The sequence below is a fragment of the Notechis scutatus genome, chromosome Z (assembly GCF_049901735.1).
Source record: "Notechis scutatus isolate UNSWTSFEM ecotype Mainland chromosome Z, rNotScu1.2, whole genome shotgun sequence".
Classification (NCBI taxonomy): Eukaryota; Metazoa; Chordata; class Lepidosauria; order Squamata; family Elapidae; genus Notechis; species Notechis scutatus.
Genome location: NC_142025.1, coordinates 23,346,522 through 23,361,001, shown reverse-complemented (window position 1 = coordinate 23,361,001; position 14,480 = coordinate 23,346,522). Strand labels below are relative to the sequence as shown.

Here is a 14,480-nt window from a genome sequence, read left to right as displayed (position 1 = left end):
TCTCAGCAGAGTGAGGAAAATCCTAAGGGGCGACTCGCATCCTGGACAGCATTTCTTTATTCTCCTACCATCAGGCAGGAGACATAGAAGCATAGCCAGCCGGACAAATAGGATAAAAAATAGCTTTTATCCATGGGCCGTCAGACTACTAAATGCAACAACACCACAATCAGGCTTAATATGATAGACTTACAATCCCAGTTATGTAATATTATATATATTATAATATAATATAATTAATGTATAGGGAAATGTGTGCTAATTAATTATTTGGGGTTAGGGATTTTTTTTTATTTATTGGTTTATTGACATGTATTCTGTGTTCATGGGTGGGCTGCACCAAGGGAGGCTAATTCAATTTCATTATACACATGTTGTGCATTGACAATAAAGGTTTGAACTTGTATGAAACTCCAACAATATTAAGTGGTGAAGATAGAATTCATAAGATCTGGAAGGAAGTGAATACTTTTGGACAGAACTGAGACTGTATGGCCTATCCCAGCACATTTTCATTTATAGTGCTGCTGGCACATCTTGAAATAAAAATAATCATGTGCCTTTCTCATCAGAAAAAAATCAGCAGAAGCAAGATTTGTGACTAATCAAGAAAAGTTAGAAATAAAATGCAACTGAACAAGAATAGCTGGAAGAATAGTGGTCCCATTATGTTTTACCTATGATGTTGACTTGCTCATCTTCTGATTAAAATCCTAACAGATAAAGGTAGCAGAAAAAAAGGGAAAAACAAACATGAAAGGTTGTAGAATGTTTCAGCAAAATTAGAATATCAATTTGTTTCACCCACTTTTAAGTATACTCCTGTACTTCTTTTAATAGATGAATGAGTAAAATATTAAAATCAGTAATTTAGTCTGAATATTTCTCAATGAATTCTGAACTGAGATTAAACACCTAAATAATACCACGAGGGAGCTTGAGACATATTATACTGAGTTGGTAACCAGAATTCTTCATTAGTTTTTAAATACAATACAAATAAGAGAGAAGAAGTGTATGTCAGTGTATCCTTTACAGGATAAATTTCATTAGTATTAAAAGCAGAGTGTAAATAGTATAAAACATTTTCCAGTTTGTTCCAAATTATTCAATTTGTATCTAATTATAATGTAGCATAAGCACACTAAATTAGCTTATGTTTATGGAAGAAATTATAGCAAGAGAAAATGTATAAGCAAGTCATAATCAAATTGATAATTCTCAACATAGAAAGGACAATACTTTCAGAATTAGTTTTGAATAAATGGTGATTGAGGTCCTTAACACAGCATTTTTTGAAGCCACAAGGTAATAAATAAAAAATAGCAGCCAGCCATTTAACAACAAAAACTTGATTTAACTTTATTTATCCCTATAGTCAACAACGGGTTTGCATTGAGTTGTAAAGCAACAAAATAATATAATCTCAGTGACAAAGGGTCAGAAATCCAGATTTTGTGAAAATGTTGCTACTGCATTATTGATTTATAACCTATTTAATCCAAAAGGAAGAAAAATACAAATAAAAATTATACATCTGTAATGTCAGCAGTAACTTTCTCACTGATCAAATGATATTTTTTGGGAAGGTACATACTATTCTGCTTTACACCAACAAAGATGGCATAAGCTGTTTTTTTAAATCAAAATTATATCCTGTGGCCGTCAATGAATCCTATCCCATACACATGTTTAATAAAATAACAAATAATGTTCAAGTTTGTATAGTTGGAAATTGAACATGTTCAGTCTCCATTTATGATTTAGTGCACTTGATAAAATCTTTTTCAGAAACTATAAAAGATAGCGCATATGCAAAGCAGAAGTTCCATGAACTGAAGCACTAAATAAAAATATGGAGAAACTCAACCCCATGAAAGACAGGTAAGCAGGCAGACTTATAAACCTTCTGCCTGTAAATAGATGCAGGAAACAAGTTTGGATACTTGTCAATTTTCCCCCCAACAGGCCAAAATATTGTATAATATAAACTTCTGATTAAACAAGGAGGTTTTGAGAACACCAAGTGCTATGGTGCTCAATAGCATTCATTACTGTCATGTCAGATATAAGGTTCAAATGTAGCCCTTGTATTTATCTCTTCTATGAAAGATCTATCACCTTGAAGGGCAGCAAGATCACTTCTTCTCAAAATAAATGGCCTCATCTAAGCACCTAATCTGTGCCATGATTAGTGAAATTGCAGCTAGATATATAGTCCTGAACACAACATACAGCAACAATGAGTGTTGTTTCATAAAATAAATATATCAAAGCTGTTCTACTATCTGAAATGTCAAAATACCCACATTATTGCAAGCATCACAATTAGGATAGCTAAATCCCAGTTGAGATATTGCTGTTCAACAGAAGATTAAAAAACTGACAAGTATGCATGTGCCAAGGACCGAATTAAAGGGCTCTTTGGTGCAATCGATTCAAATTCAATTAATATGAAGGATAATATGTACCCATTTTTAAAAATCTGCTGCTAAGACCTGGACAACAGCCCTGTCTTGCTCCACAATACAAATCTAAAACAGCTGTTCTTAATAAGCCAAAATTTAAGTCAGACATTGCCTGAAAGTTTTGTACAATAATCTGGACCAAAGATGGTTCTGTACCCTCATGTTGCTGTGAAACATGACTTGAGCTAAAGGCAAAGACTGGTTATCTCAAGGACAACTGCTTCAATATTAGCAATCAGTACAGTGTTTTTAAACTGTCTTCCTGTTGGGTCTCTTGCCTTTCTTTAAAATTAGTTTATTCTTAATGTAGCCACGCTTCCTTTTGGCAGTCTAAAAAGAAAAACAGAATAGTGTATTAGTTATTTGTAATGCTCTAGCGGCAATGCTTATGTTTTTGTATTGCTCCAGAATCCTTAATTATTATGTTTTAAGTCAAGGTTAGAAAGATAGGAAGTAGCATATGCGGGTACTTTTGGATGTGATCTTTCCAGTTCTGACATGTAGCATGTTCCCCAAATCTCTCACCACAAATTTGTGTTATTCTATGTGTGTTCTTCTTTAGTCATTGTCACTGTTTTCAATTAAACCTAAGCTTTTAGGTTTCAGACTACACTTATTTGAAGCAAATACTGCCAATTAATTTAAATAACAGCTATTTAGTATATTGTCCTGTAACAAGGAAAAATATTTCTTGATACTGTTTGCTTTCTGCTAATGCCACTGTAACTTTTAGCATTCAATACAAGAAGTATTATTCCAAAAACTGCAGTCATAAACCTCTAATTTCTTTAAAAGTGTTATCATGGTTATAATGTAAAAATAATGCTGTAAGGTTTACATTTTAATTTCTATGGACTATAGAAAAAAACAGTTCTACCATGCTGCAGTTATTTCTAAAATACAATGTGATGCAATGTTCATTTTTACAACTGTAATTAATTATTTCACACATTAACTATTTAAAGTTGTGTGTGTATGTATGTATGTATATATATATATATATATAGTGTATATATATATAAAGTGTGTGTGTGTGTGTGTGTATATATATATATATACACACACACACATACACACACTTTATATATATACACTATATATATACTATATATATATACACTATGCTTTATATATAAATAATTGTTGCTTGAATGTTTACGATAGACTACTTTCGTATTAAAAAAAAAAATCAGGTAAAACTTTTCTGTTTGAAGAGAATTTTATTTTCATTCCTGAAGACTTGATTGTCCAATAGACTAGATGACCACACAATGATGGGGGAAAATGTATTCAAATGAGATGATTTTAAAACAGGAAAAAGCCAGACACTTGAGCTGTCAACAACAAGTTCAGGTTTAATTATTTTACAAAATAAGTCATTCTGAAATGTCTTAAGCATCATTTTTCAGAAAGACATTTTCACATTTACTAAGTGAACCAACATAATAACTGGAATACTATTAATATACTTTAGATAATCAATCTTATTACACTTAGCTGGGATTTTATGGGCACAGTCTGCTAATGAGCACAAATAATAAATATAATCCCACATGCTTTATTAATCAAATGTTAACAATTATTATTTTGGCTGTTCTTTTATTGGAAACAAAAGTGACCATTTATGTGGCTGATAGAAAGACCCAATAGCATATCTGGTAAAACTAGCATAGTATTAAAAATTTCCTTTGAAAATTTCACTAAGAACCCACCTTTTTTGACAAATACTTCTGTTTTGGTAAAATGTTGGTTAGTCTAGGCTTATGGTCCAACGTTTCTCTGTTATCTAACTTTTTTACTTTATATATTCTAACAAGCCAGTGCTCTGAAGTAAAGGCTTCTTCCAAATGTTTAAACTTAATGTCCTTGTTGCCAATTTCAGCATTGCGGGTTCGATCAAATCCTGGGGGAGTCCGAAAATCCAGCTACAAAATTAACGCAACCCATTAGTTTGCAGGTATATTAAATTCTAGACAAACTACAAAGGTTATATTGAAAACATTGGTAATGGATTTGAAAATGTTATTTTTAATCTGAAACAAATCATGATTAAAGAGGCCTTACTTTTACTCCACACAGTGAAGAAGTCCAGCATTGTACTATATAAATTAAACGTGAGATAAGTAACCAGTTCAGTACAAAAAAGGAGAAAATATCAAGAATTTCAACAAAATCCCTCCCCTCATAGAAAGATCTTGATTTTTTATTTCAAATTGTGGCTAAATAAACCACATAAACTAATAATTGTAATATATAAATGCAGATCATGCATTGCCACTAAGAATGCTTTTGAAATAAAATTAAATGCTGCTCCTTTAAAAGATTCCAGTGAGAGTAAAATGCCAATATGACCTTTTAACTAGTTTCTATTTGCTAAACCTTAATTGACAAGGAAATATAAAGGCACAGTGGAATTTTGAAACAAATCTAACCTCAAATTTTGAGAGGTAAAAACCAAACACTGAATTGAGCTCAGTAACAAAATGGTAACTAGTATAATTAGTAAAGGGTTGATACAAAAAATATTTTGTGCCCCTGCATGCTTATCCATCATTACAAGGAAGAATTTCCTTTCTTTTCCTTTTCAGGATTACTTAACAAGGATTACACCTTACTTTTATTATATTATAGAAAGGCCTAATAGTGATGATTTTATGTAATCATATAACTGTGAAATGTATTGTCAGGGATACACATAGAAATGTAACAAAGCATTACTATTAAGGTGCATCAAAACAATGTTGGACTATTATCAAAGGCTTTTTGCACATCCAAGAAGATCAACATTGTTTTTCACAATGGGCTTCGTAATATTCCAATGCATTCACAATAATCCTCATATTATTTTTCAGTTGTCTTTTAGGTAGGAAACCATTCTGATCAATGGTAATTTATGATACTACAATTAAAATGTATGGACTTTGACGAAAACTTCGTAAATATGGTCCAAGCAATATATTCCAAACAAATGGCAAAAGTGATAATAAACAGGGATATAACAGAAAGCTTTAACATAAGCAAGGGCAAAAGACAAGAATGTCCACTATCTCCTTTATTATTCATACTAACTTTGGAAGTCTTGCTTAGAAAGATCAGACAAGATCGAGAAATAAAAAGGTTTGGAAATAAAAAAAGAAAATTACAAAATACAAGGTTTGCAGACGACTTAGTATTTATTCTGGAGGAATCCCTAGAAATGGGACCCAAACTAATAAAAAGAATAGAAGAGTTTGGTGAGGTGGTAGGACTAAAAATAAACAAGGAAAAGATGTTGACAAAGAATCTCACAAACAAACAGAAAAATGAACTGACAGAAAAGATGGACATGCAGATAACTAAATAAGTTAAATATTTGGCAATCTGGTTAACAATAAGATGTACAACCATTAAAGAAGACAACTACATTAAATTAATACAACAAATAAAGACAGACTTAGAAAAATTCAGAATTCTACAGTTGTTGTTGGTTGGAAGGATTGCCAAAACAAAAATGAATATCCTACTGAAATTGCTATTTTTATTTCAAGCAATTCTGATAAAACTAGGAAAAAAGCTTTTTAAGGATTTAAACAAATAGATTTTAAAGTTTGTCTGGCAGGGTAAAAAAGCAAGAATCAAACTGAAAATGTTACAAGAGACCAAAAATAAGGGTGTGTGTGTTTGGACTACAGGATTGGCAGCTGTATTATCAGGCGTCAGCACTCACATAGGTAAAAGAGTGGATAAATTTGAAGAACAAAAGAATATTGACTTTATAATTGGAGTGACATGCATTTATATGGTATGGGAAAAGTAAAATACAGAGATATTTTCAAAGGCACTATATCAAGAATGCTCTGCTTTCAGTAAGGGGAAGAATCAAACAGAAACATTACATGAAAATACCGGTCTGGCTATCCATGATGGAAGCACTAATACATCCAAATGCTCTTGAACTGGAAAAAATTGTAAGGTATAAAGATATCCTAAACGAACAAGGGGATTTAAAATCAAAACAGGAACTAAAAACCAAGGAATAGATTTGGCCTGGTGGCCACATATTCAAATACAAACAAGACACAAGAAAGATGCAGAAATATATGGATTCTATAAAGAACCTCTAGAATTAGATCAGATATTTCTAGGGACAGATAATAAATTAATAAAGAAAATATGTAACTACTTATTGAACTTTCAAATGGAAGAACATGTAAAAGAAACTATGATAGAATGGGCCAAAATTTTGGATATATTATAGAATTAGACAATTGGCAAAAACTTTGGGAAAGCAACTACAAACTAATGATGTCAACAACATATAAAGAAAACCTTTACAAAATGTTTTACTGATGGCATTTATCACCAGCAAGAATGGCAAAGATGTTCCAAAACATATCGTCAGAATGCTGGAAATGTAAACAGATTCTGGGTTCCTATATCCATATGTGGTGGATTTTGTCCAATGGCAAAAAAATAAAGGTGGTTAGAATGACAATACAACGAATAGATTTAAAACCAGAATTGTTCTTACTAGGAATACCACCGGGAAAATATAACAAAAGAATTACATATTTAATATATACATGTAATAACTGCAGTGAGAATTATGTACACACAAAATTGGAAAAATGAAAATATACCTATAGCTGAAAATGTAATAAGGAAAATACTAGACTGTGCCGAAATGGACAGGTTAACGATGAAAATTAAGGATAAAGAGGAAACAGTGTACTATTTAACCTATTTTATAAATGGTTAGAAAATAGAAGCAGAAGTTAATAAATTTATAATTAAGGATGATCAATTACACACACACACACAATAATACCATAAGCAATATTATAACTGGATTATATATGATTATAGATTAAATTGTATAGGGCGATTAGAAGTGAAGAATAATGGTTATAATTATGGTGTGTATAATATTATGTGTATTCAAAAGAGATTTGATACAGACAGTACACTGCCATTGCAGAAATGGAAACATTATGCATAACAAAGGAAAATGTATAATAATAATAATAATAATAATAATAATAATAATAATAATAATAATAATAATAATAATAATAATAATAATAATAATAATAATAATAAAACAACAACAACGTAGGACTAACCTGCATTTCTCCAAATCTGTAATATGACATTTTATACATAAGACAGTTCAGCAAGGTTGGAGATCCTGCTTTATCAACTCTAAACTCTCCTTGTGGAGTGAAATAGTCACTTTCCTTTAAGAAAAAGAAGGAATTGAAGAAGTCAGATTAGAAAAATAGGATAAAACAGAATTAAAATTACAATAATCAGTTATTGTAAACAAGTAATTGCTAAAAAACCCAGAGTGATTCAGAGTAGTTCTAATTTTTTCATAGAGATTGTATTCGTATTCTATGAAGCATAAAATGATGAGGAATGTACAAGTAGTTTTCCACAAGACCATAATGCAGCTGTTCACCACGGTTCTAAGGCATGGCAATCATAAATCAAATCACTTATGTGGCCAATCTGATTTTATGACTTTTTCCCCAGTGATCATTGGAAAAGTGATCCAGTGAATTCAGTGATTGTTAAAAGAACCAATGGGTCGTTATGAGCCAAAACCCAGAAATAAATACGTTTTTGGTACAGATTTCGTAAGATATGGTCAAATGATCCTTGGACGCTGCAAAGAGCCATAAATACGGCTGCTTGCCAAGCACCCACATGTTGTCACAAACTGGATCATACTTCGCCCCAGAGAAGTTTGTTGCAACTTTGAAAATTTGCTAATTAATTAATTGTCAATCAAGGATGATTTCTATAGTGTTTCTATATAGTGCTCTATAGAGCAGACAGAATTGCAGAAACATCTGGTAAAAAGAAAGGAGGAGGCTTATGTTTTTATATATAACTATACTAAAGAAATTCTGTGATGTGGCTCACCCCATTGACTTGGTGCACCGCTCCGCTCGACTTGTTTGGGCAGGTCCCTCCAGTGCAGTGGGCTCAATGGGGTGGACCTGCGGGGCTGGCACCTAGAACACGGTAGTGGCAGCATGTTTGAAAAGTAGAGCAAAGCCAGACTGGCTTTGCTCTACTTTCCCGATGTGCCTGCGGGGCCGGCGCATCCTTTCTCCCACACTTCTCCCCTTTCCTTCCCTTTCTCATTTCCTCACTTGCTCTATTTTTTTATATTTTACACCATGATAAAATAATAATAAAGAAATAATGAAGAAAAACCATTAGAAAAATGACCCGTGTTTTAGCAGTGCTTCATATTCCACAGCCGAGATACACAAATTTCTGAGGGAAAAAAAGTTCATCGCGACTCCACTTCTATGTCCACATTTTTATATTGGCAATTTCTCCCCAAAAATGTTGCTTTGTATATTTTTTTCTGATGAAAGTATCGATTGTTGCGCTTTGAAATGATGGGCAGATGTTGAAATTGTCCTAGAAAAGGAGTGGAAAATGGAGGAGAAACAGCCAAACTTTGTTCTGGGATCTTCATCAGGGGCTGTTTTTCAAGGAAAAGTGGGATCCTGAGCCACAGAAAGAGAAGGGGAGATACCTTCCCATTGGGGGCTGAGGGGGGATCGGAAGGGGTTCTTCAAGCGAGAGGGAAGCGGGTTTCAAGGACGGAAAACACCATTTTCTCCTGTAAAGCCGAGAGATCCCTATGGAAATCCCCCCTCAAGAGGATGGGGCCTGGGGAGAGGATCCAGCCAGATTATGGGGGATCCCTGCATCTTCGTCTCTTCCTGCATGGACTGTCAGCTGAGGGTTTTCCTGGCTTCCCTTTGGATTGGGGTGAGTGTGGGGGCCTCTGGTGCAGCTGCTGGGGGCTCCCTCCCTCCAGATTGAGTAGGGGGGCAGAATGGAAGGACCACTTGAGCTCTGGCTCCACTTTGCCCTTCTGGAGTCTCAGCAGCTCCAGCCTGGGTGCCCTCTGGGCATTGTGGGAATTCAAAGGGTATCTAGTCCGCCCCTCCAGGTGCACAGAGAAAGGGAGATTGGATGAGAATCATGGGGGGGGGGCACAAAAGGAAGTCCACCCTCCCCTCTGGAGCTGGTATGAAAGACCCCCCCCCAGAATGCAGCACCCCAAGACTGAAAAGATTCCCTTCCCACTTTCTCTGCTTCTGTCTCTGCTCGGAACTCTCTCCTCCATCAGGTGAAGTCAAGGGAGACTCTGCCCAGAGACTGATGACACTGGAGCAGGGATAATTCCCATTGGTGCTTCAGCTCGTTCTGGCCCCTCCTAGCTCAAAACTCCGAGAAAAATGTTTCCTTCCCCTCGACACACATTACTCCTCTGACACACACACACAAACATACATGTTCATTTCATGGGTAGATTTTGCCGTGGGAAGAGCTGCTGCACTGGACAAGAAGGGGGGAGAGAGAGGTAGCCATCTGCGTGCCACCTGTTTCTCCCCCCTTGGAGGCTGCCGGACAGAGTGCCAGCGACACCCCGCTGCCTCTTAGGCCCCCCTGCTGCCCCCCTTGCCTCTTAGCACCTCCCTAAGGCATCCCACCATCCGCACAGGGCGGTACCACCACTTTGGGAACCACTGCTTTAGACCATTGCTACACAACATTAAAAGATGCTTATCGGGTTTTTTTCCCCACGAGCAGCTGTGGGACACTCTGATCATTGTATGATTCACCTTGTACCTGCTTACAGACAAGACCATGAAACCAACTATTAAAACAATGAAGACTTGGACTGAGGAGGCACAGCTAAAGTTGCAGGCTTGTCTTGAATGCACTGATTGGAATGTGTTCGAAGATACCTCTGCAGACTTGGATGAACTCACAGATACTGTAACATCATGTCAATTTTTGTTAAGACCTAGGTGTGCCGACTAGAAACTTGACAATATACAGTAACAATAAACCTTGGTTCACAGCTAAACTTAAGCAGCTACATTGTACCAAAAAAGAAGCCTACAGAAAAAGCAATAGAATACAGTACAATAAGGCCAGGGAGATTAGAGCAGCGAAAATAAGCTACTCTGAAAAGCTAAGGAATCAGTTCTCAACAAATGAGCCAGCAAACATGTGAAAACTATAACTGGTTACAGCAAACCTTCTTCCCATGCTGAAGGAAATCAACAAATGGCAGATGACCTGAATGTGTTTTACTGTAGGGTTGAGAGAAAATTACTGCCATCCATCTCCACAATCCCCATCTCAGACACACCAACAACAGTAAAGCCTCCTGCAACCTACCCCATTCCATTGGGCCCACCACCTCTGGTGATTACAGAGAATGAGGTGCAAGGTCTATTTCACAGACAAAAGTCAGGAAAATCACCGGGCCCAAACAAGATAACTCCTTCTTGCTTAAAAGCTTGAGCTGATCAATTGGCCCCCATCTTCACCCGAATCTTTAATAAATCACTAGAGATGTGCTATGTTCCTTCTTGCTTCAAATGCTCTACTATCATCCCAGTGCCAAAGTAACCTTCCATCAAGGAACTGAATGACTTCAGACTGGTTGCTCTAACATCTGTAGTTATGAAAACCATTAAAAGGCTAGTACTGTCCCACCTAAAAGCCATCATGGATCTGCTGCTAGACCCCCTGCAATTTACCTACCGAGCAAATAGATCGACAGATGATGCTGTTAATATGATTCTGCACTACATCCTACAACATCTTGAATCTCCAATGACCTATGCAAGGGTCCTCTTTGTAGACTTCAGCTCAGCATTCAATACCATCATTCCATATATTTTTCTAACTAAACTAAACAAGCTGCTATACCTGACCACACTTGTAAATGGATCATAAGCTTCCTAACAGACAGGAAGCAGCAGATGAAGCTAGGCAAAATCACATCAGATGCTTGTACAATTAGCACAGGAGCTCCCCCAGGGCTGTGTGCTCTCTCCACTTCTCTTCTCACTATATACCAATGATTGAATCTCAAAACATCCCTCTGTTAAAGTACTGAAGTTTGCAGATGACACAACAGTGATTGGTCTCATTCGAGACAACGATGAATCTGCAAACAGATGGGAAGTTGAACAACTAGCCTTGTGGTGTAACCAGAACAATATTGAACTAAATACACTCAAAACCATAGAAAGGGTGGTAGATTTTAGGAGAAACCCTCCTATACTGCAACCTCTTACAATACTACACAATACAGTATCAACAGTAGAGACGTTCAAGTTTTTAGGTTCTATCATATCTCAGGACTTAAAATGGACACCTAATATCACAAACGTCATCAAAAAAGCACAGCAAAGAATGTTCTTTCTGCACCAACTCAGAAAGCTCAAACTGCCCAAAGAGCTGCTGATTCAATTCTATAGAGGAATTATTGAGTCTGTCATCTGCACTTCTATAACTGTCTGGTTTGGCTCTGCAGACAAACAAGACAGACAGACTTCAACAGATAATTAGAACTGAAGAAAAAACAGTTGCTACCACCCTGCCTTCCATTGAGGACCTGTATACTGCATGAGTCAAAAAGAGGGCTGTGAAAATGTCTACAGGCCCCTCACATCTTGGACATAAATTGTTTCAACTTCTACCATGAAAATGACGCTATAGAGCACTGCACACCAGAACAACTAGACATAAGGACAGTTTTTTTCAGAATGCCATCACTCTGCTAAACAACCAACTCCCACAACACTGTCAACTTACTTAATAAGATTGTATTACTATTATTCTTGTCATCCTTCCTATTACCTATCTCTTCCCACTTGTATCTTTATAATTTATATTGTTTTATTTTCTTAGTATGTTTTGATTGGTATTAGTAACCTATGTATGATTTTATTGCTTATAGTAATCTATGTCTATTACTAAGTGTTGTATCTTACAATTCTTGATGAATGTATTTTATTTTTTCTTATGTACACTGAGAACATATGCACCAAAGACAAATTCCTTGTGTCTCCAATCACACTTGGCCAATAAAGAATTCCATTCCATTCTATTCTACTCTATTCAAGAATTCTTACAAAAGTGGGCAATTCAAGTGTAAAAAATGATTTGATTACTAATTCATTTTTAAATATTTATTTTGCAATTCCTTGTTTTACTTTTTGTCTTGTTGCCTTAAAACTATATGACAGTATGTTTTCATTTCATTTTCACTTTTGGCTATATTGGCTATATTGCATTAAAACATCAAATGTGACAAATACACAGTAAATACTACTAAATATGCTAGTTACTTAGAACACTATGTAATTATAAACAATGTAAGTGTCCTTAGAAATATCAAACAAATTTGGGATAATTTCTTTTAAAGAAAGATGAAAGCACAAGATCTTGTCAGATTAAACAAAAAGACTAAGGCAGGAAAAAAATATATCCTAAGTACCTAGTTTAAAAACTGTCCTGACTTACCCTAATATCTTTAGGATGTTCTCCTTCTGCTATTCTTACCATCCACAAAAATTTGTTGATGTCATCACCAGAATAGCCAATTACACCTCCAAATATTATTAAGACATAATCCACATCTAGGCTTTTCATAATCTCGTAGGCTGCTGTCTCATTTGATGACATAGCTTTTCCTACCTAGAATAAAAAATATTTTAAAATAAATATAAATATATTCTCCTTAAATTTACCTTTATTCTAGGTATTTTGAATTTGGTTAAGACTTCTAGCACCATCAGAGGCAACGACAGCAAACTCTGCCCCAAGCTTTCCCATCAGAGAGCTCCAAAAGGAGCCACAGCCACTCTGGAGGGATGGTGAAGTAAAGGGGGGGGGCGCCTTAAAGGTTGAGGAGAGCTGCCTCTCTCCTCCCTGACTTGGAAATTCTCCCTCATCCGAAGATGTGGAATAGTGGCAGTCATTCAACATGGCTGCCATGAAGCTGGGAACAGCCAGAATACCCAAGACAGTGCACAAGCGAAGGGAACAGTGACTAGAAACTGTATTGCTGGGTCAGACAATTTTACTTCTTTACAAGTTACCCTAAGGATTAAAAAAAATCCTAGAGAATTTAATTATAATTATCCAAGTGGTGGAAAAAAACATTTTTAAAGAGGATTATGCTGAAAAGTAAGTTGAAATCACCATCTACTGACGGAAGGAAAAGTGACTCCTAGTGTCCTGGAAACTTATAGCCTTATGCTCACCAGAGGTGGAAATAAGGGAAACATTCTATGAAAGAGATTCTGGAAAGTTAGAATAAAAGACTAAAATCACAGAGCAGATTTAAAGAACTTGGAAAATATATTGGACTATCAAAGTACTGAGTAAATGTTGGAATTGCTCATTTAAACAATTTACTGTGTTTTGAAAGAAATAGAGACTGAATGAAACAAATACCTACTGGCGATTGAGGTGTGATTGTTTGTTCTACTTTTGTCACTATTATGGCTGGAGTTGAAGGAACAACTGTGGGAATGAGAGGATTTCTTGATTAGATGGCCTTGGTGTTCCAAAATGTTTTTAATTTAGTTGATGGTTTGGACCAGAAAGTAGAAAACAGTTTGCAAAAGACATTGAATAAAGATCAAACTGCCCATGAATTGGTGGAAGCAACAGAAAGATTGGACAAAAAGGACCATTTAATTCAACAAATGGAATATGAACGGGGGAAAATATGGAACAGAAAAACCAGCAAATAAAGCAACAGCATGATGAAGAAGACCAGACAAAAGATAAGCAAAAGGAGCAGAAAGACCAGATAGACTCTGGTCACATCAGCAAAGAAACCAAGGACTGGAGCAAAAAATAGGATTGACAAATCAGCTGACAAAGAGAGGACTGAAGAAAATAAAACAGGCAAATCAACAACTGGAAAGACAAGAAGTTACCTTTGATAAGGAGACTGGGATATGGGCAGATATATATATTTCCTTAAGTTTTTGCGGATATTTATAAGTATGGTATTCAGCTTTGTTCGGGTATTTTCCCACGTCATTATAGCTGTGCTTTTAAAGTTGTAGCAACATTTCGGCAGAATCTCATCTGCCATCATCAGGCTTGTGTATTGGGTTCGTCTGTATGTCAGGCTTTCCCAGCCGTTTCTGTTTTAAATTTGGTGCTAGCCTTGTGCTTTGT

At 35.7% G+C, this 14,480-nt stretch overlaps 1 protein-coding gene across 2 annotated transcripts in view; it reads right to left on the bottom strand.

Annotated features, from left to right (window-relative positions):
• Positions 1-1,336: 1,336 nt before the first annotated feature.
• STT3B (STT3 oligosaccharyltransferase complex catalytic subunit B) overlaps positions 1,337-14,480 on the bottom strand; it is a 93,254-nt gene continuing 80,110 nt past the window's right edge. The window contains exons 13-16 of one of the 2 annotated variants that reach the window (XM_026681340.2): positions 12,807-12,980; positions 7,571-7,684; positions 4,181-4,393; positions 1,337-2,798 (exon numbers count right to left, since the gene is read on the bottom strand). In XM_026681340.2, the coding sequence (XP_026537125.1) occupies positions 2,718-2,798; positions 4,181-4,393; positions 7,571-7,684; positions 12,807-12,980 (582 nt within the window). In that variant the 3' untranslated portion in view covers positions 1,337-2,717. The remainder of the gene's footprint in view (positions 2,799-4,180; positions 4,394-7,570; positions 7,685-12,806; positions 12,981-14,480) is intronic. The other variant, XM_026681341.2, reaches the window with a different exon arrangement.